The sequence below is a fragment of the Podarcis gaigeae genome (assembly GCF_964106915.1).
Source record: "Podarcis gaigeae genome assembly, chromosome: 1".
Classification (NCBI taxonomy): domain Eukaryota; kingdom Metazoa; phylum Chordata; class Lepidosauria; order Squamata; family Lacertidae; genus Podarcis; species Podarcis gaigeae.
Genome location: NC_139678.1, coordinates 28487316 through 28513346, shown reverse-complemented (window position 1 = coordinate 28513346; position 26031 = coordinate 28487316). Strand labels below are relative to the sequence as shown.

Sequence of the window (26031 nt, the reverse complement as noted above, 5' to 3'; positions counted from 1 at the left end):
GAGGACACCAGGTTATGGAAGGCTGTTGTAGGATCAGGCACAACCACAAATACTGAAGTAGGAGCTGTTGATATTTCTACCAGCAGCATCTCCTCTTTGTTTTTATTGAAGGGGCTGCTAGAGTCAGGGAAAGCAGGGAAGCGAATCTCAAGGGGCCTCCAGGAGAATCGGGTCTGAGGAACTGTTCCTGAAATTTGGTGGCAAACATTGTAAATAACATTGGGGGGGAGGGGAGTTGTATTAATCTGTAGCAGACATTTACCACTTCCCTTCACACCTTCCTCAGCAGGCTAGAAAATGTACTTAGCACACAGCTTAATATGGAGACACGCTCCTTGTGCTAATGCTCTTCACAATTATTTCAGCTACTTTGAGACATGAGTGAATCGGCACATCTGGTACATTGTGGGATATTTGGCATTAAATCATCAGCATCAACCCGCCTTCTCTAAAACGATATGCATGGTCTAAATACACAAGTCGTCATAGGTGTCTGCCATATAATTATGCCTTCCAAACTTTTTGTTCCACTCTGAATTAAGATGGAGCAGAACTGAAGTAATCAGAATTACAGTGGTACCTTGGGTTACAGATGCTTCAGGTTACATATGCTTCAGGTTACAGACTCCGCTAACCCAGAAATAGTACCTCAGGTTAAGAACTTTGCTTCAGGATGAGAACTGAAATTGTGCACTTCAATCCTTGTTTCATGTGCTGATGAGAAAAATATTTGTTTAAGAACCCCTGTTTGTATTAGCAGATAAGACTGTATAATGTGAAATTTAAGTACATGCTTTTAAGGCGCCTTGAGTCCCAACAGGGGAAAAGGTGGGGTATAAATAAATATAGAACTAAATAAATATATAATAAAAATACTAATTAATGGAGAAAGGAGATACCAGGGAACAGTAGTCCATTAATAGTAAGCAAGGAATACAGTGCTGCTTGAAGAGTCATGTGCTGCTGCTCTTGCTCAGTCGGTAAAGCATAAGACTCTTAATCTAAGGGTTGTGGGTTTGAGCCCCACGTTGGGCAAAATATCCTTGCATTGCAGGGGTTTAGGCTGGATGACCCTCGTCGCCCCTTCCAACTCTACATCTCTATGATTCTATGAGCAGTGTCCACATAGCTAAAAACCAAACAACAAGGGCCACTTCCTGGCCCGTATCTTGGGAGTTTTTGTCTTGATTAGCAGCCTGGGATGTAATATCAACTTGTCACAGAGGCTGACAACCTAGGAGGGATTTGGAGGAGAACTATGAAGATGTTAAAGGGTTTACGTATGGAAAGGAAACGGATATGTTTAGCCTAGAGAAAATATTACTAACAGGATTGGACTGGATCTTCAAGTATTTTAAAAGAATATTGGAAAGAAGAGGCACAGCGATCGTTCACATTATCTGCTGAGGAAGATAGGGTAAGAAGCTCATGTTTTAAACTACAAAGAGGGTGATAGTTTCCCAAGAGCACCCCAGCAATAGAAGAAGCTGCCTAAGATGTAGTGATGGCCACTAGATTTGATGGCTCTTAAAAGCATTAGGCAACTTCATGGAGGATAAGTCTATCAGCTGCTATCAAATCAGAGTTTTGTGGGGCTTCCATGTACAGAGGTTGTGCACCTGATGCTGGGGACAAACAACAGAGAAGGTCATTTTCCATATGTCCTCTTTACGGCTTCCTAGAGGCACCTGAAGTTAGAAATGGAGTGATGGATCTTTGGCGTGACGGGCACCTGTCAGAGACGTTTTAGGGGTAGGATAATCCTGTCTTGGGGCAGACAGCTTGGCCTAAGTCTTCCTAATGAGCGTGTGTGCTTGCCAATGAGCTGTGGAGGCTAGTCCATTAGGGTGAATGGGACACAGCCTCACCAACTTCAGTCTGCACTCAGCCAGACCCTATTTGCCCTTGTTACTTACAACCAGACCAGGGTTGTAGTATTGCCTCCCGTTTTCCTCCTCCTTCTCTTTAGTGTTGGGCTTGCAGGGAGGAGGATGGGAACAAAACCACAATTACATGGGCTCTGGGTCTTCTTGCCCTTTGAGGCCCAATGAGTACCAGTTACCACTTCTGTCCCGTCACCAGTGTTGCCCTTGCAGAAGTGAGCAGAGAGGAGGATAGGGACAAAATTAGAATTAGTGGTACCTCAGGTTAAGTACTTAATACGTTCCGGAGGTCCGTTCTTAACCTGAAACTGTTCTTAACCTGAAGCACCACTTTAGCTAATGGGGCCTCCTGCTGCCATCGCGCCACTGGAACATGATTTCTGTTCTCATCCTGAAGCAAAGTTCTTAACCCGAGGTACTATTTCTGGGTTAGCAGAGTCTATAACCTGAAACGTATGTAGGCCAAGGTACCACTGTAGTTGGCTCTGACTGACATTGGTCTGCTGCCACCTGCTGTTCGGGCTCCCTGTATACCACCCTACACCAGTCTCAGTGGACAGCTGCCACAAGATGTACTGCCACTTCACCCATGCCCAGTAAAATGTGGCCCCTGAGTGTCCACCCACTGCTGCATGTGGCCCTTGGGAACATAAAGGTTGCCCACCCCTGGGTTTTTTGATATTAGGATATATGCATTAATAGCATCACATGGGTGCTGCTTTGATTTTCCTAAGGTTGGAAGACTAAACATTTTGTGTGGACACATATAATCTTCAAACAGTTCCTGGGGTGTACAGTTGTGAACAAACTGCCATGGAGGCCTAGTAAGGATAGAAGAGTGTCACACATTTATAACTACTCTTCTTCTGTTTGCAGTCTAAAAGCAGAAGCTGCTATAGCAGCAGATCATTAAATCAGCTCCTTAGGATCTGCACAGATAGGTGGGGAGAGGGTAGGCGATAGTAGGAGAAAGCAACTTTAAGAAAAGGAGGGGAGAGCAATCATTTTTAGAAATAGGAACATTTGGAAAGGATAGCAGTTAACAAGGCTCTTTGTTGACATTTAGATGCTCTTACAGAAGCTAAAACGGGATTTGGCACCTTCCCACTCTACTCTACAGGCTCTGAAGAGTGAAAGAAAATAAAATGTGAGGCTTGTTTGATGTCTTTGCCATGAGTGCCCACACAGCCTCTCATTTACATGCACACGCCAAATACTTTGGCCCATTGATATTAGCCGAGTGGTCTAGCAACCTGAAAGGGGCCTTGGAAGAAGATGAAGAATCATGTTAATTGAGTCCAAGGCTCCCCCCCCCCCCCACTAATGAGGACAGATAATGATCCTGCCATCCCCTGATCACTCTTAATGGGACACATTAATCTGTGGGAAAATAGATGCCTAATAGATGCAAATATGGGCCTGTAATCGAGGCCAGACGATCTTACAGTCACTGTAAAGCTTAGCTTGTTATTTACAAATACTGGTGGCAGACAATCGGTAATTAGTTTCCCAATGAGCTGTACCTCTTCCCTCGTATCATCATATCCACTGCACTCACCAAGGCAGCAACTCACAAACAGTGTGCCGGAAGGGGCACACTGGTATGAATGTAGAAAATTGTCTCGTAGTCCTACTAGTCATCTGTCTGGCCCAATAACATCTACTCTGACTTCTGGCAGTTCTCTAGTATCTCAGGGTAGAGGCAGTGCTTTCCCCCCCTAGAAAAATAGGTGCCAGTACTCACCATGAAGTTGTTGCAATAAGTGCCTCACTTTTTAACAACAAAAAGAGGTGCTGGTACTGCGTATCCTTAGTACTCACTGAAAGAAAGCTCTGGGTAGCGGTCACCCCTGTCACCTGCTGCCTGATTCTCTTACCTGGAGAGACCAAGAATAGAAACCAAAGCCTCCTGTATACGAAGTACAGTGGTACCTCGGCTTAAGTACTTAATTCGTTCCGGAGGTCTGTTCTTAACCTGAAGCACCACTTTAGCTAATGGGGCCTCCTGCTGCCACCGTGCCGCTGGAGCACGATTTCTGTTCTCATCCTGAGGCAAAGTTCTTAACCTGAAGCACTATTTCTGGGTTAGCGGAGTCTGTAACCTGAAGCATATGTAACCTGAAGCGTATGTAACCTGAGGTACCACTGTATGGGTTCTAACAGTGAGCTATGGTTCCTCCTGAGCACATTCACACACCCCATTGCATTAGCGCCATACATTCAAGCTCAATGATACCACTTTGAACAGGCACGGCTTTCCCCAAAGAATTCAAGGAGCTGTAGTTAGCAGTGCTGAGAGTTGTTAAGAGACCCCTATTTCCCTCAGAGTGGTATCTGTCCCTCTTCATAGGGAACTCTGGGAACTGCACCCCTGGGAAGGGAATAGGGGATTTCCTAACAACACTCAGCCCCCTAAACAAACCATGGTTCCCAGAATTCTTTGGGGAAAGGCATGGCTGTCCCAAGTGGTACCACAGTGCTTTAAAGACTTCATGCAAATGTGACCACAGTCCAATGGGTTTCTGAGAAAACCAGGGCCTAGGCCTTGTTCATTAAATGTCTTTTTGCAAGCCATGCCCTCTGAGCCTTAACCACCCCCACCCCCAGCACCGCCCTCCTGCCATACAGGGCTGCTGACAGACTCAGAAGTTCTAAGACAATATATGTGAAGCACTCTGTAACATTTTAAAGTGCTGTATAAATGCTAATTATTACAGTCCATTCTAGCTTTGATGACAGATGCACAACGGACTCCTGGTGTTTCTGGAGAAGCAGCCAGCTTTGTCTGAACATGTCTCAATTAAATTAGAGAGTCCCACTAATTTTACTGAGTCAATATAACTAAATTTGCACACCCTGCTAACTAGAGCCCTTTGGGAGGCACAGATCTTCATTTCCTTGGAAGGAAAGAAGCAGAATACATCTCTGAGCAGCCATTTAAAAAGTGATGACTATGTAAAATAATCTTTGTGCAGCCGAGGTCCTCATTTGATGTCCACTCCTGTTTGTGTTTCTTTGCAACTGGCCATATTATAATTTCATACACTATTAATGCATGAATTCTACATCTAAAGAAAATATTCACAATCTCTCTTCAGCGTAGGCAAGAAAAGTTGGAATGTTACATCCCAAATACCCAAATTGTGTTATTCTAAGGCTGGCGTGCCAAATTAGATTGCTGCATAATACAATTTCTTTGGTTGCATTATTTAGAGGGTGAGAATTGGAAAATCATGAGCTGGATTAGAAACTGACCAAGAGATGAAGATATGGAGCTAATAAATATCATTACCAATGAACTAAGGGCCATATAAAGAGAAATGCTGAGGGTGGTAGTGTTGGTGGTACTGAGGCCCATTCTAAATGTAGATATTTTTAACCCCCTGACATCTGAAAAGTCCCTGAAAGATACTGTATTTCAGAATCTATCCTAATTTCATCAGTTTTCATCCAGTAACCATGAGGACTAGAAGTTTGCAAAAATGAAATGAAATGAAATTCTGACTCTGTTCAGATAACCACACTGATGTGATCTTATTTGATATCAATCAACTGGTATATCATGGGCATTGAATTGGTTCATGCTTAAGGTAAAGGTAAAGGGACCCCTGACCATTAGGTCCAGTCGTGACCAACTCTGGGGTTGCGGCACTCATCTCACTTTATTGGCTGAGGGAGCCGGCGTACAGCTTCGGGTCATGTGGCCAGCATGACTAAGTTGATTCTGGCGAACCAGAGCAGCGCACAGAAACGCCATTTACCTTCCCGCCGGAGCGATACCTATTTATCTACTTGTACTTTGACGTGCTTTCAAACTGCTAGGTTGGCAGGAGCAGGGACCGAGCAACAGGAGCTCACCCTGTCGTGGGGATTCGAACCGCCGACCTTCTGATCGGCAGGTCCTAGGCTCTGTGTGTTTTAACCAACAGCGCCACCCGCATTACGCTCATAATCAAGCTGTGATGAGATTATGTCAGTATGGGTAACTTGGGAACATAGCACCGCAACTGGAAAACATGTTGGGCATGTAAATGACCCTGAGTGGGTCCCATCTTTGGCAGCTCTTGCTGAAGGATATTGAGCAGCAAAACTGGGAAAGTGGAGGCCTGGATGGGCGAGGAAGAGGAGAGTGGCGTCATATTATAGATAGATAGATCTATATATTCAGTATTCATTAGAAGCAAAGATGAAAATCAAGGGAGTTCTGTGAGTGCAAAGGCCTTTATTTTTTTCAACAGAATGCAAGTTGAAAGGGAATGGTATCAAATTAGATACTTTCCAAGCCAGCTGCCTCTGAGCTTGCTTTCTTCTTGCCTTTTCTTGTTTGCTTTTGTCAACATCTCCGGTTGACAGTGGCGGAGATAAGCACCTAGAGGAGCTTTTGTGCCTGAACGGATGTATAAGCAAAGGAGTGTGACTGTGAGCATATGTAGGCCTACTTTAAACCTCATGCACTACATAACTTTCCTTGGAGCTATGAACAGTCACCGGAGCATTTGTCCACACCATTTAATATGTCTATACCGCACCTGCATTAGGAACAGTTCAGTCTTGCCTGTTGTTTTACAGATTTTAAGGAGAGTTGTTATTCCTACCCATCCCCTGTTTCTGCTTACCAATTTTCTCAGTTGCCGAGCATTTAAAAGACTTGTTCCCTGGCCTGAGGTTTAGGTGTCTGTCGGTTTTCTTGTTGATACAGCTGGTTTTCTCAATGTGTGAGATGTTCCCAGTGGAGATGCTGTCACTCTGAGACAGATTTGTCAGAAGAGAGAAGCATTCGCTTTGGGGGGGCGGGGGGACCTTATATCCATAGCACTACCATCACCATCACCACCACCACCATCATAAATGACAACAAGCACGCACGCACCTGCTTTAAACTTAGTGAATCTGGAAAAATGGATGGGCAGAGAAAGGTCTAGGCTTTGGTTATTCAGGCTTTTCAGAAGGATAATCTGCACTGCGATATTCTACCTTAGATTGGATAAAGCCATGGTGCATAAAATAATAATAATAGTAATAATAATAATAATAATAATAATAATAATAATAAGTTCCCCCTATTTTATTTTGCTCCATCAGATCAAATTTTTATGACCTTATATGCGAAACATTTTTAAAAGTTCTCTCCCCATTACAAATTAAAACGAAGTTCTGTTAATTGCTATATCTGAACGAGTGACCCCTTTTCTCTAGTTCTGGTTTCCAGTGTGTGAGAAACCATGACATAAATGTTAATTCTGTACAATGAATGGTCAGCACTGTCATGGAAGGTGCCAGGTTGACAAGCCCCAAGGGACTGAAGCTCTCCAGTGAGCCACAAAACAGCTACAGGCTGCCAGCACTTCCTCCTCCTCTTCCTTCAAGACAAAAGCAGTTGTCATGAGTGTGAGGGCAAAATTGTGCAAATGTGCACAGTGAGGCACAGACATAGTCAAGGGATGATAATGATAATAATAATAATAATAATAATAATAATAATAATAATAATAATAATTTTTATTTATTTATACCCCGCCCTCCCCAGCCAAGACCGGGCTCAGGGCGGCTAACAACCAATAATAAAAACAAGTTGATTAAAATACAATTTAAAAGATTAAGATATAACATTAAAACAATTAGGGAGCAAACTCATCATAGGAGGAGAAAGGAAAAAGAAAAAGGGGGAGGGAATCAAACTGATTCTGAGCCAAAGGCCAGGTGGAACAACTCTGTCTTACAGGCCCTGCGGAAAGAGATCAGATCTCACAGGGTCCTGGTCTCAAGAGACAGAGCATTCCACCAGGCCAGTGTTGAGAAGGCCCTGGCTCTTGTTGAGGCTAATCTAACTTCCTTAGGGCCTGGGACCTCTAGGGTGTTGCTATATATGGACCTTAAGGTCCTCCGTGGGGCATACTAGGAGAGGCGATCCCGTAGGTAAGAGGATCCTAGGATGGGACCTGTAGTCCGAAATGTCTGGAGAAAACCAGACATAGAGAAGTCTGCTGTAAACCCTTCCAACTATGAGGACAAACCTCTCCCCCAACATTGTCTCGAGCCTCAAGGAACAGCTGTAAATATTATCATTCTCAAGGCAGAATTAAGAACCATTCTGATAGCAGCAGCCAACAGACCAATGGGGTTTTTTTGCCCATCTCCTCTCTGTTGGAATGTTGGGACCACTGTGACACCAGCAGCCAATAAACCAATCAGGACCCAGCCTTCCCCCAGTCTCATCATGACAGCTGCCTCTCCACAGTACAATTGCAGAGGCAAGGAAAGCAGCTGCTGTTGGATTTTTGCCTGACCTGCGGGCAGACAAGGCACAGGAACCCTGCCAAGGGGGCAAGGTAGCTGCTCTAGAGAAAGCATGTGCCAACAGCGAGAAAGGTAGGACAAAACTAGCCAAGAAAAATAAATGGAAAGTTTAAACGAGTGTGTGCACACACACACTCAGCTCAGCACATTTTTATGGTCACCTTTCCCACACACATTTCCACCGTTTGCAGGACATCTTTGTCATTAGGAAATAGTGCAAGAGAGAAGCATGAAAGAAAATCCTCAGTAGAATGGACTTATTTTACAGTGATTTTTTTTTCTTAATATGGCAGACCTGTACACTCACTCACTTTTACACACACACACACAAACTTTAAGAGGAAATCCCTTTGAACAGCACTGCATAAACACTGTCTGCTGGTATACCCAAGAGGGGAAAACACACTTGAAATCATGCCTTTTCTTGACGTGATGGTGCTGCTAAATATATGATTCACCCATGAATTACAGAGCAGTAAATAAAGCCAGTGACATCCAATAAACAAAGGCAGAGTGAAGTTCCAGTGCTTTATGGTGTCACCAGAAACGCCTTGATGTATTTATAGCCTGCCTCACACTTTTGGTTCTAATTTATTTTTTATAAACATTTTTATTTGCACACAGTCATCGTCAAAATCAGAGCCCCTTTTCCTATTTTCGCTCATACACCGTTTCGTGGCTGACCAGGCCAGGCACTCTTAAGAAAAGCCAAAGCATTAAGGCCACATGAGCTTCTGCCAGGACTAGATTAACTGCAGAACTATTTAGTATAATTGCAACTGATAGTATAAGGTTCATAACAGCATGCTTTTTCTGAGCTTTTTTTTTAATTTCCAAAAAAGGTTACCTTTTATGACTTTTGAAAGCTGAGACTAACGAATTACTATCTTCTCTAAGTAACTAATTCCCATGCTTGATGTGGCCTATTAGTACCAGTAGCAGAATCTCCTACCCTATGATAATGGAAATGGGCATATGGCCTTGCGGCTGGGGAAACAAATCTTGTGATGGAAGATAAGCTCATTGCATGCAGAGTACTGAATGCTCTGGTGCTGGAGAGGAAGCATGCACAGCCCTTGAAGGAATTAAAAGGTTAAAAAAGAAGTTCTGAAATGTTGGGACATTTGAAGTATGGTCAGGAGCTGGATGGGTGTTGTGCACTTGAGTGGTGAAAGCCAGGAACACTCATCCTCTGAAGACCTTATTTTTGAAAAGAAATAAACTTTAAAAATAATTATGGATCCAGACTATGGTTGAACTAGTGAAGTGTAAGTGCCAGGTAGAGGGTCCTGATCCAGATCAGGATACTTGTGGAGAGCTTTAACCTTCTTTCTCTTCCCGCAGTCTGAATCCAGTTTGGAGGGACCACACCTGAAGTTTGCACTCAAAGGAAAGCTCCCACTCATATCAGTAGAAACATCTTTTCAGGTGTACATAGCAGACATGAGCACCCAAATCAGGATTCTCTCTCCTCCCCCCCATTACTACCATTTTGTCACTCTCTCTCTGTCTCGGTCTCTCTCTCACACAAACTCATAGGAATAGGACAAAGGCAGGCAGGCGAGAATTCTACCACTGAACTACCAATGCACTTGTAACAACATGATTAAGGTTTCAAAATTTGGACTGTTAAGATATAAGATTCTATGGACATGTATGAATAAGTGTAAAATAATGGAACCAGGACGGGGAGTGGAGGGAAGTCAATTAAGATGTATGAGTTAAAATTTTGATTATGTTTATTTATTTTTTGTTATTATAAAATTAATAAACTGTATCAACAACAAAAAAAGGAATAGGACAATGGACTTCATCACAGCCCATAGTGATGCTACATGTACAAACCATTTATAGCTAGGGGAACAGCCATAACTTAATTGTAGAATACATGTCTTGTCTGCAGAAGTTCCAGTTTCAACCCACATCTAGGTAGCGCTCAAACAGATTCCTATCTGACACCCAGGAGAACTGCTTCAAGTCATGCTAGACAATGCTTAGCCACATGGACTAATAAACTGAAACGGTCTAAGGCAACTGCCTCTGTTCCATCTAAATAGCACTCACATAATGGTGCTTATAGTGAGAAGAAGTAGCAATTCCCCAGCAATTCACAACTTGTGAAAGCTTGTGGTGGGAGATGAAAATTGATGTTGTGAACCAGGTTTGGGGGCTTCCATAAAAACAATAAGTGAGATGCTAAGGTTTCTGTGGCACAAGTCTCTTGAGCTTCTTTTGAGCATCCCATAGAAAGAAAGGCAGATTGTCTCTCACCGGGAGCCTTCTTTTGAAATGCAAACTTATAAATGTATGTGTTAAATTGTACTTTAATTTAATTTTGGAGAGGTTTAGGGTGGAAAAGAGGAAATGACAAAAGTCTACCTAAGGCAGGATTACAATGCAAACCTGCAAGTTCACAGTATAGTATTCTAAATCTCTGAAATGCAGCACTAAGAGTCGAGAAACTTCCTTTTCATTATGTCTTGGAGGAAGGACAGTCATACAATGATCAGAATGGAGTCAGCAGCAACTTCTTTCATCCCAAATGCTCATTATCTTGTTGGATAGAGCCCCCCTCCCCTTATCCACCACCACCACCACCAACTTCCAGATTTCTCAAATGAGTGATGCAGGAATGATTAACTCTTTCCAGATACTCTATGGATACTAACTTTCCATCCTATACCTGCATCACACAAACACACAGATACACACAGACACACACACACACAGAGAGAGAGAGAGAGAGAGAGAGAGAGAGAGAGCGCACAAAGCAGACACCAGGCCAGATTTCAATTTACAAGCAGCGTAGACCGGAGTCTATTGTTCAGTCTCATAGTATGTCAGTATGATACATCTTAATGTGTTTGCTTTTAGCACACATTTGGGAGTATGATCTGGATGAATGCAAATGTTACAATATATTTCACTGTGGGCAGCATAGCTGGGATGCAGGTGGGGAATTCAAAGTCAGGAGGGGAAGCCATAAGCTACAGACCACATGTCCACTTATTTGGAAGCAAGGCCCCTGAAATAAGTGGCCATTTTCAGAGGGGTAGCCATGCTTGTCTGTTGCAGCAAAAGCAACAGATTCTTGTGACACCTTGCTTACTAACAAATGCTGTATTTTTTGCTCTATAAGACTCACTTTTTCCCTCCTAAAAAGTAAGGGGAAATGTGTGTGCATCTTATGGAGTGAATGCAGGCTGTGCAGCTATCACAGAAGCCAGAACAGCAAGAGGGATTGCTGCTTTCACTGCACAGCGATCCCTCTTGCTGTTCTGGCTTCTGAGATTCAGAATATTTTTTTTCTTGTTTTCCTCCTCCAAAAACTAGGTGCGTCTTGTGGTCTGGTGCGTCTTATAGAGCGAAAAATATGGTATATTATGACATAGAGTTCTGTGAACTACAGTCCACTTCATCAGGTGAATTTAAGGGAGATCGCCTGCAATTGGGCATACCTCTGAGTAAACATGGGCAGGATTGGGCTGTTTTCACGTTTTATGGGCTCTAATGAACCCATCAGCTAGATTTCTTTGTTATTCAAAGAATCAATTGGGCACATTGTAACATAGTATGTTTTATTATCTCCTTTTATTTCTTACTACAGTACTCAGTTAAGGGAGCAAAGTCACTCATGAAAAGGTGGGCCCCCCATTTTTATTTTTAAAAAAGGAAATATCATTGGTGCAGGTCTTTTTTATTTTTAAAGCTGTGTATAAGAAATAGGGCTTCTTTTGACAATGGGTCAACAATACCTTCTGCATTGTATACTGCCACTTGTCACAACAGAGCCAGCATCTGATGCTCATGAACCTGATTGAATCATTGCATGAGGATGAGGAGGGGTTGCAGCAGATAGTTGGGGGTGCTAGCTTTGGGGGTAAGAGACCGAAGAGGTGGGTGCCTTGTGCTTTTTTTCCTTTTAGCATTAGCAGGTGAAGTTGGAAGAAAGCAACTGAGCTCAGATTTTATTATTCTGGTTTTGTTTCCCCAACAGTTCCAAGCCTTCTTTGTTTCTCCAGTCTCCTAATTAAAGTAGATACCAGATACCAGATAGCCTCTTCCTTTTCTTCCTTATCTTATATATCTTAGATTGGAAGCTTGCAGGCACGGTTTATGTGCTTTTTAATACAATTACTGTGTGGCACATAGCTGTTAAGGTGCATTATATTATATTATATTATATTACATTACATTATATTAGGCATCTGTTCTCACCTATTAGCTCAGTCACATCACTGAATCATTTCTCAAACTTAAATAATTTATTCCTCTGTTATGTATTGGTTGCAGGAGTAGCCAACATGGTGTTTTTTGGACTACAATTCCCAGCAGCCTCAGCCAGCATATCCAATGGTCAGGTATGATGGGAGTTGTAGTCCTACATGAAGAAAACTCAGGCTTAAATCACCACTTGGGTTGCAACTAGATGGTATGATGTGAGATCCATGGCTGAATGTCCTGTTGGTTGGTTGGTTGGTTGGTTGGTTGGTTGGTTTTAAGGGCAAATAGGATACAACCACTCAGAGACATATTTTGGATCAGAGCCAAGAAGCTGGATAAGGAACCATTTCCCTCATGCTAATTTCTGTCCACCCTCCCATTGGCCACTTTGACAGGTGGGCAGACCCACCTGTCACCATGATGTCATATGGACCATTTTTCCTTTGCAGAACGGCTATAACTTGTAGTAGAGTCTACATTGACTGAAAGAGGGCAACATAAATGGTGAGGGATATTACAAAATTACCCCTCAGAGCTGGTATTGCCTCCGGTATTGGGGGCACATATACAACCTATATGATTGGTCTGCCACAATTGGCAACTCTGAGAAAATAGTGCAAGGGAGAGAATGAAACAAACACATTCTCTGAACACTGCAGCTCTAGTCTAAATTAAGCCATTGTCCTATAGAAAATCTACAAAAGAAGTGATGTCCTGTCAATCACATTTTGTTTAGTGCTCAACCACCAAGTTCATTGTATGACCTTCTGCAAGTCGCTCTGTCTTAGCCTAATCTTAGCCTTGCAGGGTTGCTGTAAGCATAAAAGGGGAAGGTTCTAGGCATGTTACTCTCAATTTCTTTGGTCAGCGATGGGTCACCTGTGACACTCCAGATATAGGACTACAGCTCCCATCCACCCCCAACCCAGCATGTGAGCAGCCAGGAATTATGGGAGTTGTAATGCAACAATATCTGAAGGAACACAAGTTTGCCATTCCTGCCTAAGAGGAAGGGTGGCATATGAACTTAAAAAAATAATAATCCTGTAAATATAATTATAGAAAAGTCAAACTTCCCTAAAAGGTTCATTTAAGTCACTGAGCCCACAGACCAGCTAAGTAGAATTGCCGTATTTTTTTCTCTTGCAGAGTTTCTGTGCCATTATATGATTTTACGTGTTAAGCGATTTATTAGCCAGTCTTTAGCAAAGGATCTCAGAGTGGCTTACAAAATAATACAATAAAACAAATAAAACCACGCACCATAAAATCAAATTGCAGCAGAGCAGAATAAAATGGCAACATTAAAAATGACACATTAACAACTAGGGTGAAAAGCAGAAATTCGACAACTGGTGCTTCTTCCATCTCTGCATGACCCCACACACAAGGGAAACCTTCATCTGGTGAATTTCTCATTGTGCCATGGATGTTAAAATGCAAGGAAGCAGTGCCATAAACAAACAAACAAACAAACAAACAAACAAACAAACACAAAGTTTGGCTCTCCTAATTGATGCAACAAAGTATTTTTATTTGACTCTGCTAACAGAGCCACAAGAGCCCATTTCCCCAATTTACTTCCCATAACTACTGGTGCCTGGTTGTTTTTTGGCTCCCTTGCCCACTTGCGATACCAAGTTGCATTATGACAAGCTTTTTTGAACTCCTAGTACATTCTGGTACAGGGATCATTCATTTCTTTCCCTTTTTGGTCTGGCAAAGAGCTTAGATTGCCTTGCTCACATTCCCAAGGTTCTCTTTGCTGTGATGTTCAGCACATCCTCTGTTGAGATCCAGTTCAAAAGCCCCACCTTTAAAAAAGTCTGTATCACAGACAGCCACACTACTTGGCTGTGAGCCTCTCCTCCTGTTGCCCATAACCTCACAGCTGGCATTAAGCAAATCAAGGAGGCCCAGGTACAAAATCTCTACTTCTTTAGTCATAAATTTGTGCATTAAGAGCAGAGATGCTGATGCTTCTTCTTGCTATTGGATAGTTTAATATTGCTTTATTTGATACAGATTTATTTTAAAGTTATTGTGACTTTTTATATTGAATCAGATTATTATTTTTATATGTGTTGGAAGCCGCCCAGGGTGGCTGGGGCAACCTAGCCATATGGACAGGGTATAAATAAAAATGTATGATTATTATTGCTGGCATGGTACTCTTGAAATAAGCAGCATCCTCTCCCTCCCCACCCGGCCAAATTTCTGCCAGTATTTAGCCTCCCCTCCTGTCTTCCTGCTTTTAACTCTGTCTCCCTGTCTAAATAAAGATGCATCTTTTGTTTCCTCTTCTCCTTTGGGGCTAGCAACAATAAAACTGTAATTACATTTCAGAAAGCCATTTGAAAAAGGGTTTGGGATGGAACTGGAATGGAGCCAATATGTCCTTTGGGGTTCTGAGATAGTAGATCAGCTTGTTGTCCTGTGCGTGCATTCTGAAGAAGGGGTTTCTCTGCCTGCAGAGGCTAGTTTTCCCATCCTAAAGTCAGAAGCTCAGTTATTAGAATATATTATTTTGGTACAGGGGGGGATTCCTACAAAGTAATGCAGTGTGTGTGTGAGAGAGAGAGAGGGAAAGAAAGATAGAGAGAAATACTCAATACCTCTAAAACTCACTTTATCCTATCCCCTTTTAGGCTTTTATTTAGTAAAGTTTACTATATACACACAGATTTCTCTCCCTCTGCCAACCTCAAGGCATAGATGTCAGATGCATTGGAAATAGGCAGAGGCAGGTTGTATCAGCTACTCTTTTTTATTGCATTTCAGGTATGAAAGGGGTGGGGAATTATGTGTAGTACATAGCTCAGGAGGGGAATCTTCCAGCCACCGTTAATTTTTTTTATGTGTATTGATTACTGTTGATGATAATTTATTATTACAATAACCTTTCTGAAACTGGATGTGACTAATGGGTTTGATTACCTTCCTTGCTACTTTCCCTCTCATTTAAGCTCTACCATTCAAAGTAACACTATAGGGAAAGGGAGATAATCTCTCTCTCTCTCTCTCTCTCTCTCTCTGTGTGTGTGTGTGTGTGTGTGTGTGTGTGTGTGTGTGTTGCTTTATGAATATACACAGTATAATATGAATGGAGGAGGTGGGACTGCAGGTTCCTACTTCAGCCCCTCCTTTCCCAGGAACCAGCCAGTCCCTCTGCAGGGTGTTTGGGCTGCACTGATTCGCTCTCTGGAGTGATCCAATTTGCATGCGGCTCGCTCATTTGTGAATTTGGCTCCCTAAGTCTTTGCTTCACTTCACCTGAGCTTCCTAGTTGCCTTCACTTTAAGTGAGCTCGCCCTGAGCATCCTGTTCCATCTTTTTTTATATATAAAAAGAAATTAAGGAGGGGGAGCTCAGTTTCTATCTCTCTTGTGGATTCTAGACTTTCTCTCCCTCTCTTTTACCTTTGCTTCTTCAGTTTTTTCTCCTCTCCTCTTCTGTTAACACGGGAAGATCTGGCAAGCCTTTCTCTTCCAGGACACGAGGTGTTGTCAACCAGCATTGAGGAGAACGTGGATCCAGTTTTTCCTCCTCCTCCTCTTCCTTCTTCTTCTTTTGGAGGGGTGCATGTGTGTGCTCGTGTGCCCGGGCGCGTATGCATGTGTGAAGGAGAGAAGCCCAAGCCATTCTGCAGTGCAACATTTGCCAGTGGAGAAGCAGCCAGACCAAACAAAACCAAGAACTTGGAATTGGGATAAACAAGCAAACAACAACAACATACAGTACTTAATAACCTTTCTGGGGTCTCTGGCTATTTGTGAATCCTCTTCTCTCCAGCTAAAAGTGAGAGAAAGGGGGATATGGGCAGGGGGAAATCCTTGAGGATCCTGTGAGCTTGGAGGAGGAACCTGACAGGTGAAAGAAAGGGGGGCGAGGGAGATCCTTCTCTCCCTGCTATGCGTGGCTCCACGGATCTCCTCTGGAAGCTTGGTACGTCTAAGGGGAACCTGGCAGAATAAAAAAAGAGAGAGAGGGAAAGAGAGAGAACCGGCTCCGGGGAGGATCCAGCTTGAATTGCTCGCTCTTGCGTTGGTTGGCTGCTTAACCCTTTCCGCACCCATCCCCCCCCCAATAGCATACACACTCCCACTTCGGAAGCGACTCTTTTCCCCCCTCGCTCTCCTCCGCAGCTGGGTAGGATGGGGCCCTTGGCATCATGAACCATACTCTCTTTCCCCGGCTGGAATTCGAACTGCTTGGTCCCTCGTAGGCTTATCTATAATAGATATCCCCCCCCCTTTCGCCCTGCGCCTCGAACATGCGGTGCGTTGATCTGAGAACAGCACCGGGAGGCTGTCCCGCCTGGACCCTGTGGATGTGCTCCCTCTTTTGGGGATGGATCCTCAGCTCGGTGTGGAGTTCCTCCAGCGTGGATTTGCCTGCGTCCTCTTCCTCGTCGTCCGCCTCGCAGGCTCAGCAAGAGCACCATTTCCATGGCATCAGCAAGCACCACTCCGTGCCTATCTCTATCTACCGCTCCCCCGTCTCCCTGCGAGGAGGACACGGTGGGTTCTGCTTCACTTTCCTTTCCCTTTCGGAGCAGCCTGAGGAGGACGGCGGCGGGCGAGGCGAAGCGGGAAGTCCATGGCTCCGACCGAGAAGCTCCGTGGCTCTCCCTCCCTCCCTTCCGTCCGTCCCCCACCCCTCCCTTTCCCATAGATCAATTCTCTGCTCAGGAGGGGGGGGGGGGAGAAATGGAAAAAAAAGGCGAGAAGTTTCCCCGCGGAAGAAAAAGCTCCTTCGAGCGAAACGCCTCAGTCCGTCTCCCTCCTTCTCCGGCCGCGCGTGACTGTGCTGAACCCCTTTGCCTCTCCCGTGAGCGGGGTGGGGGGAAGGGAGAGAAACCCAGAAGGGAGTTTCCCGCCTCAGGGCTTTTGTTGTGTTGTTGTGGTGGTTTGTTGTTGTTTCCGCCGCCGTTGGAAAGGCGCCAGGATAGAAGCAGCGGCTCTTCTGAGGGCTTGACGACCGGGAGCCGGCCTGGGCGGGAACGAGGGGTTTGAAAAGCCAAGAGGGGCTTCTCCTTTCTCCCCGGCGCTCCGCGTGCGCGCGCGGCGCAGGGAAGGGCAGCGATGTCGGGAACGGGAGGCGGGAGCAGCGGGCGGCGAGGGGGATCCTTCCGAGAGAGGCTGCCTCCTGTGCGCGCTCCGTCTGACCCTGGCGGCAGACTTCGGAGCCGGTGAAACCTGAGAGGTTCCCCCACCCCACCCCTCGCCCATTTACTAGAAGCCTCTTCTGCTATAGCCGGAGGAGCGGCGAAGAACCGGGTCGTCAGCGGCTCCCTCTGGGGCGCTGCGTTCCTCGTCAGCCTCACTGGAGGTGGGAGGGTGTGTGTGGAAACTTGCAGATGACGAGGGACAGAAGCGTTTCCACACGTTCGTTGCCTGACATGAAATGTAATTGGGGAAAGGCTGCGTCCTCCCCCCCCCCCCAATTTATTTCTCTCGTTTTCCCTAACTGCGAGACTCTGGACTTACACGGAAGATTCTCCTCGTCCCACAAAAGGGGCGGGGAACACCCAGAGAGGGACTGTGCCGCGCGCACCTTTTCTCGGCAGTACGGAGCAGGGAAACAGGGTTCGAGGAAGCACTACAGTATTAGAACCAAGAGCGGGTGGGACAACCTCTCGGCAGATGCACCTCCTTTAGCCCCAGCACCTATACCGCTGCTGGGAATCGCGAGGGGGAGAATGCCGTTCTCTCCAGGTCCTCCTTTGCAGGCAGCTTCCCCTCGAAGCATCTGGCTGGACACATCCTGGAGAACAGGATGATGGACTAGGTGGGTCATTGGCCTGATCGGAGGCGTGGAAGGGCAATCCTTCGTTTCCTCTGGGCTCCCCTCGCCAGCAGAGTTTCATTCCTTTCAGGAGTGGCGGCGCGGGGGGCAATTTGATTTTGATTGTTCTCTCTCCCCCCCCGCAGAATTTCGGATCTGAGAATAAGAGGTGTTTAAGGCCTATTGTAGAAGTCGCCCCGGCTGCTCTGGAAGCGCCTCTCCCCCCCGCCCGCAATATATAGGGGGATGGGGTTGCGTCAGTGTTAACCAAGAGCTGTGTGGGCAGTTGGTCTATATGCTCAAAGGCGCTCGTCTTCCGTATAACCGAGCCCTGCTGTACAGCACTGAGTCTTGTTGCCTCCTGACCCGCACTAGCTTTGAGGAGGCGCACCATACACAAACAATCCCGCTGCTCCTTTGCCAGCGGGAGACACGCAGCAGGATTGCATGCACGTGCAACGTGTCTACTCAGAAGTTAGTTCCGTTGCAGTTGGGGGGGGGGGCTTGCTGCTAAACAAACGTGCATAAGATTGCAGAGAGAGCCCCTTAACAAACATCTCCGATCCAAGCCTGTAGTCTTATTTAGGATTTTCCTAAGCAACCCCCGCCACCCGGTTTCCGGCGTGCGGCTTAATCCAAGTTGGAAATTGCCAGCAGCGGAATGGCCCCGCCTCTCTCAATTTTATTTGATGAAGTTGTCAGGCAGCTCGCCGGGGCTTCTAAATGGAAGCACTCTGTCGTGGTGCCTGGCTTCTCTTGCTGTGTCTCGGGTACTGATTCCTTGGGAAGAGTGGGGGGAAGCGCACAGAAAATAACAGGAACTAGATTGTTGGGGGAGTGTTACGCATAGTGCCAGAGAGAACAAAGAAAAAAGGTTCCTAAAGAAAGCATTAGAAGGTAGAGAGGGGCGCGCGGGGAGTGGGGGAACCAAGATGCAATTGGACTGGTGCAGTATCGACCACGGCCTGCCCCCCACCCTTGAATATAGATATTTTTAAATAAATACTGGCTGTCGATGAAAATTCCTCTATGCGTTTCTTAGTTTTGTTGCCATCTTTCGGGCAGCAAAGTGTTAATCCAGGGGGCTGCTGAAGTTCTAAAAATGCGAGCCTTCCCTTGACTATCAGCCAAGGGAGTGTTAAATCTGGTTTCTTACCGTAAGTCATTTTCCCCTCCTCTGGCTGCTGCTAGCGCTTAGCGCCCCCTACAGATGTTCGCGCCCCCTTCCTGCAATCCAACGGGGAGGTACACAAGAAAGTGGCAGCAATGGGAGGGGGCACAGAAAGAGTTAAAAGCCTATGGGGGTGAGTGAGCTTTGCTCCACATATTTCTGAAAGAGGAACAATGGGTGTATTTTAGATAAGGATAGACACCTCTCCTCCAAAGTAAGTCCTGTTACTTCATTTGATTGGGTTAACTTTCAAATAAGTGTGCTTTAGGACTGCTCCCTTATTTAAATTTAAAGTTCATTCTCTAGCAATGCTTTTACTGTATGTGAAAAGTGCCTTTCCGTCTGCAGGGGTCCAGCAATAGGGTGAAGTGGGGGGGAGATACTTTTCTGTCGCTGCCTATGACTAAAAGCCAAGGAGGCATGGGGAACCCACCTTCCATGGGGGTATCTTGAGATACTTGATTCTTTAGCTTGGCGTGCCCATTGGAAGTAAACTCAGCATAGCACGTGGTAGCAAGTTCCCCATCATGCTGCATACATGATTGCTTTGACATTTTAGAGAAAGGAGAGGACCTTTTTTTTTTTTCTTTGAAGGCTGCATTCCCTAGGAGGCAAATCCTTGGAGGTCACATCCTAGTGTTGGGAGAGCAGGGCCAACGTCACTTACTCTCATCTTGATCACTGCTCCTCTCTGTTTCTCTCTCACTTCCTTCATAAGACAGAGAACAGAGTGGGGTGATGATAATCAAGAGGGGGTATGTGTGTTTATGACAATCTTACTTCCACCCCCGCTCCACTCATTGCCACCTGCATGAAATTAGCCTGTTAGCCTTGAGAGGCCCAGCTCTCCTCTAAAGGAATCACATTCATTGGATCTTTTGTCAGTGAAAGTTGGGGGCACTATGGAGCTGTGTTTGGTATTCTCTGAAAGTAAAATTATGTGCTGTATAGTTGGGGCCCACCACCTATTGTTGGGTTCCAGCTCCCATTAGCCATAGGTCAAGGATCATGGAAGTTGTAGTCCAGAAACATCTGGAGGGCCACAGGTTCCTCATCCCTGCTCTATAGGATGCTGTGGAGTAATGAAGGACATTTCCTTAAAAATGAGGAACACTTTGATGGCAAGATGGTACCCAAACTGCCTAATGGGCTGTTGAATGTTTGTGCCAGGCCTCAGCTCCAGAACATGTCTTTGTGGTCCAGTGCTGGGTGCTGAAATATATGAGAAGTTAGAACAAAGTGGTAAGCACCTTTTCCTTGCCACCAAGTAAGCACTGCTTAGTCCTACATACTTGGGGTTAAGGGGCAGAACTTCCAGATCAGATAGTGTTCTAGGCAGGTGTCAAACCTAGCCACCTCTTCTTAGAAATTAAGCACTGCTTTGAAGTAGATGAAATGAGACCCTATGTGTAGTAAGTGACTTCCAGCGCATCACACTCTCTTCATTTTTCTGCAAGGGTTGGAGAGCTGGGCCATGACCCAAGCACTCCGGCTGATCTCGAACTCTTCCTTGTAGTCCTTTCTGTGTTTCTTCAGACATTAGCTGACAGCTCAGACCTGGGAAGCTTTGTCCTCATTATGAGCATTGCTTTGTTGCCCTGAGCGTACACCCTTGCTCAGATGGCAGCAAATGAACATCATTAAGAATGCTTCAGCCTTGACCTGCCATTCTGTTCTCCCTCCCATCCAAGGCCGATTTTCTGGCTTTTACTGAGAATGAGCGTGAGCCAGTGTGGGTACAAATCCCAACTCTTCCATGATGTAAAGTGGGTCAGGATGAAGATGAATGAGAGAGGATAAGGGGGGGGGGGCAGCGGTGAAGCTGCACTTTGCACATTAAAGTAGTGCAGAACTATTTAAGAATAAACATTTCTAGCATTCTGTTCCCTTATTCAGATCCAGTATTCAGGTTTTACTTTTCTTTTCACTGGGGGCCAGTCAGTCTTTGCATTTCTGATCTACAGTTCACCTTGTCCTACAGTCCCTAATCATTTCCTTAATTATTCCCTTCACCATGCAATGCTATAGATGCCTACTCAGAATAAAATCCCAGTGGGTTCAGTGGGGCATACCCTCAGGTAACTGGGTATGCAATTCCAACCATGGTCTTGTCTTGCAATTTGAACTATAGTCCCTAGCCCAAGAAATTTTGACACCTGAGGTAGACCCCAAAATGGCACACACATCCCTCAGCCAGGGAAGAAGGGTTGACAAAAGATCTACCGGTACATCAGGAACAAGTGGGGACGGGAAGATATTGACATTGGGATCTGCTGCCCCTGTGAATCCTGCTGTCTGAGGCCATTGCCTCACCTTGCCTCATGGGTGGGCTGGCTCTGATAGTCCCATGTCTGACTTCTGTTCTACATCTCTGATAAGCCTTAACTTTGAGTGTTGGCTACCTGTTACTTTTTCCCAGCAATGTTCTGCTTCCCCCACCCCTGATCTTACCGTGAAGAATCCTTCCATTGTGATCTTAATTGCAAAAGTTAGCCAGAACTGCCACACTGAAAGCAGCTATCCCATTCATTTCAGTGGAAGCTCTTCATAATAACTTTTGCTGCTTTGGTTTCCTTAGTTGGAACAATGTCCAAATGATTCAGTTGAATATTACATTCTTCATCTAATAGGTCTTTCGACAGATAGTTTTTCATGCATTTTCTTACATTGGTCATACTTTTAAAGAATAAATTATTTTATATTTCCAGTTGACTTTACATTTATCCTTATAATAGGCTATGTAATATTACAGCCAATTATAAATACCCCTTGAGGAAGCTTTGTTCAGTGGGTCTCAAGAATGTAAAATCTTTTAGACACAGATAATACGGTTGTTGTTGTTTTTTTTTAAAAAATGTCTGTTTATTGCAGGCATAGGCAACCTTCAGCCCTCCAGATGTTTTGGCCTACAACTCCCATGATCCCTAGCTAACAGGACCAGTGGTCAGGGATGATGGGAATTGTAGTCCAAAACATCTGGAGGGCCGAAGGTTGCCTATGCCTTGTTTATTGCCTTTATATGCCTTCTTTATTCCAAATAAATCAAGGTGATTGATATTTCTAAATCATGGCTTGCAAACTAAGAGAAGTGATAGAAAAAGGGGGAAAGACATGGGAAGGGAAGAGGAAGAATAACCACCCACTAAGTTAATTTAACTAATTTATTCCTCTCACTCCTAAATTGCACTGTGGGCATTCCAGTCTTCATTCTGTCCCCGTTCCTGTACATCTAGACCAAAAAGAAAAGCAATTATGTCTAGAATCTATAATTTTGAAAATAGTTTGATTTCCTTTTTGAATTTTTAAAAGTCTTTAGGATGAATTTTCAAAAGATGAATTTCAAGGCAATAATAAATATCAACTTGTTAAAAACAATACTTTAAAACCTAAAAAAACCTAAATCCAACAGCATCTATAATTTAGAATTTTGGGGATTGTTAGGGTGGAATATACTTTTGAATTTGGAGAATGATCTTGATCCCCCCCTCTTCCATGTTCATTTCCCCTCAACTCTGCTCATCAATCTATTATGTGAAAGGTCAATAGAAGACATAAGCAGAATACAGCACCACTAAGGAACTTGGTGCATTTTCACTGCACCTTTATTGCTGTAAGGGAAACAAGAGGTTCTATCAGTGTATATCAGCCCCTGGACCAGCCTGAGACTGTACTTGTTTGCAATCTCAACAAAGAGCTAGGCTGGCAGTCTACTGTCTTTGGGAGTGAACAAGCGAGACAGAGGGAAACATAGGGACCACAAAGACAGCTGGTGTCTTATCAAAACACACGCTTGGTTTATATCAGTGTTTCCTCCCTTGTTGTACGATAAAAACATGCTCAAAAGTTGGACCTGTGACAGCTTCACCGAGTCACCTCTCAAGAAAGTAGAGAGAAGAGCAGGCTGTCTGTGTTTACACAGGGCTTAGTTTCTTCTTTGCAGAAGGAAACAAACTATCTAATTCTGCTGCCCTTACATTGCTAGCAGCAAAACTATCAGAACAGAGTTAAGAGTGGATAAAGTTAATTCAAATGGACTTCAGTGGTCTTAAGAGCACCTACCTCCATACAGTCTTTAGTGGCTGAAACATCCTCAGATCTCTGCTTATACATTTGCTGTTTCTTTTACCTTTCTATCCTATCCTATCTTGGAGGCTTGCTTGAGGGAGGGATAACTTTTAAAACAGTCAGTAAATCATCTCAAAGCAGGCAACACAGGAAACATTACCATTGGTTCTGCCATCAAAACATAGCACAACTTTAAAGGTCTAACAAAACCCCTTAGACTTAATCTTCAGTTGTGCTACGTTTTAATTCTACTTTATGAATGGTACTCTTGTATGGACTTAAAAACTTTTTTTTGAATGCAAATCCCAACTCCAGGATAGGTGGTGAACAGTGGTGAAATTGGTGATGGGAGCTTCTATTTGCAGTGGCACCTGCGGCAGGTTGCACTTTCATGCTCCTAGCTACATGCTTTAATACAGATAGTATGGGATGCAGAGTGCAGGCCCAACTGTCTTTATGAGCTCCCTGTGGTGTCGTAACAAGTACCAGCGTGTGAAATTTGGGCTTGCTGCTGCACGCCTACAAACAGACTTTCTCAGAAAAATCAATGAATTTGCTAGGTAGAGATTTATTGTGTTCAGCAAATATTAATGAATTGACCTGAGAATGCGCCTTTCAGTAGTGGCACCCCTTTTGTAGAATTGTCTCCCCAGGGAAGTACTCTTGGCACCATCACTGCCTTGTTTTTAGGTGCCAGAAAAAATCTTTTGCATATGCCGAGTCTTACAGTTTTAATCAGATGGGTAGTTAGATACGTCATTCGTGAACCCCTGTTAGACCTTTTTAGTTGTGGCACTCCAAGACTGAAATGTTCCTCCAAAGGAATCTAACCTGGTGCTGAGGCTGATTCTTTTTTTGTCACCACATGATACTTTTATATTTGCCCAGGCTATTTAGTTTTGCTTTTTTCCTGCATTGTCTTAATACGTTTGTTATGTGCTCTGCCACTCTGGTTTTATTTTTATGTGACTGATTACTGGTTTATAGTTATTTTATTATTTTAAATTTATGTTAGCTGCTCTGAGAGACTATTGTCTGAAGAGCAGCATATAAAATTGCTGCATAAATAAATGTGTTGTTATGTGTGCTCTTTGTAATCCAACTACATAAAGATGCAAGTAAGGGACCTTGATCCATCATGTCAAGCTTCTGAGTGTCTTCTCCTCAGGGTGTTGTCCTTCCTGTAGAAACTGTATGGGGTTTTTTTGCCTGAGAGGCCAGGGACATTTCACAGAAGGATCAGATGCTACCACTGTTTGCACTTTGGGGGTAATATGCAAAAGAAGGATTTGGGCATATCCTCCACAAAGAGCTTCATCAAGCAAAGTGGGGGCAGGGAAGACACGAGTTTCCCTATTGCAGCTTCAACCTGATTTTGCAAAAATAGAGAGCATGACTCATTCACCTTTTCTCTTTTTTGTTCTTCTGCAAAACTACATCATTTTAGGTTTGGGGGTTGTGGGCTGGGGAGCAAGATTCACAGGAAAGTCAGAAGAATACTTGGATGTGTTCAGGATAAAATTGCCCCACTCTCAATACTTTACCTTAAGAATCTTCATTGAGGTTTCTTTTAAAAATCAAAAACAGAGGTTCATCTAAGGCAACCTTTCTAAGCCTGGTGTCCTCAAAATGTTGTTGCACTCAACTCCTGTCAGACCCAGCCAGCATGGCTATGAGCCAGGGATGATGGGACTTGGAGTCCTATGACATCTGAATGGTGCCAGGTTGTTGTTCATTTGATTTCCAACCCACCCTTCACCATAAGGTCCTAGAGCAGGCTATAGCAATGTAAAAATCCAATATTAAAATCAGCTTAAATAATGTATAACACAAATAACAGGGGAAGGTTGTAAGAAATGATCACATTTTAACTGAAATCCAATGGCCCGGATCCAACATAATGCCAGGGCTTAGTGTGAACGAGCAAACATGCAGGTTCCTGCTGTTACTGTGCCATCCAGGGCTAAACCATGATTTGTCTTAGCATTATATCCAATTCCAGGCTCATGGTTTATTTCACTCCTGGTTTGTCTGGCAGAGACAAACTATGAGCCTGGATTCAGACATAAAGCTAAGCCTAACTGTGGCTTAGCTTCAAGTAGCACAACAGCATCAGGACCAGGGAGAGCAAAGTGGCCAGGATTTTTGATGTGAGCATCTATATGCATACACATACATGCTTAGTGATGGTTTAGCTTAGAGTTATGCATAAACTGGGTCAGTGTGTGTGTGTGTGTGTGTGTGTGTGTGCACGCGCTTCTAAATTGCATCCCCATTGTTAACGTCAACCCTTCCACCACTTTCTTCAAAGCTCAAAATCTTGCACATTCTCTTCTCAACAGAAACTAGCCAAACAAGAAGGGTTTTTTTGTATGTGTTTCCTTGTGTTTGGTCAAAATAGCTTTGCCATTGTACACACAGAAAATCTCTCTCTGTGTGTGTGTGTATGCCATGTTTGAAAATGCCTATACAAAAACCAAAATGTGTTTGTGATGCAGGAATCAGCATTGTGTTGGCATAGCTAGAAGTGTCAGAGTTAATCCTGAAATCACCTTGCCGGTGCTTTCCTGCAGTTTAAGCAGCAACCTATACATGTTGAAACAA

General features: G+C 44.3%; 1 protein-coding gene and 1 long non-coding RNA gene across 33 annotated transcripts in view; one reads left to right on the top strand and one right to left on the bottom strand.

Moving 5' to 3' along the window:
- The window catches only part of NRXN3 (neurexin 3), a 1202656-nt gene that overhangs the window by 743909 nt on the left and 432716 nt on the right, over nucleotides 1–26031 (top strand). For 5 of the 32 annotated variants that reach the window (XM_083730633.1, XM_083730635.1, XM_083730634.1 and 2 more), the window contains exon 1: nucleotides 15929–16924. The exons of the other annotated variants lie outside the window; for them this stretch is intronic. In XM_083730633.1, the coding sequence (XP_083586759.1) occupies nucleotides 16678–16924 (247 nt within the window). In that variant the 5' untranslated portion in view covers nucleotides 15929–16677. Of the gene's footprint in view, nucleotides 1–15928; nucleotides 16925–26031 lie in introns of those variants that run through there. 32 annotated transcript variants of the gene reach the window in all.
- On the bottom strand, nucleotides 6086–7890 carry LOC310844849. The gene is made up of 2 exons (XR_014564358.1): nucleotides 7780–7890; nucleotides 6086–6629 (listed from the first exon to the last, which is right to left on the bottom strand). It is a non-coding gene; the product is annotated as an uncharacterized lncRNA (long non-coding RNA).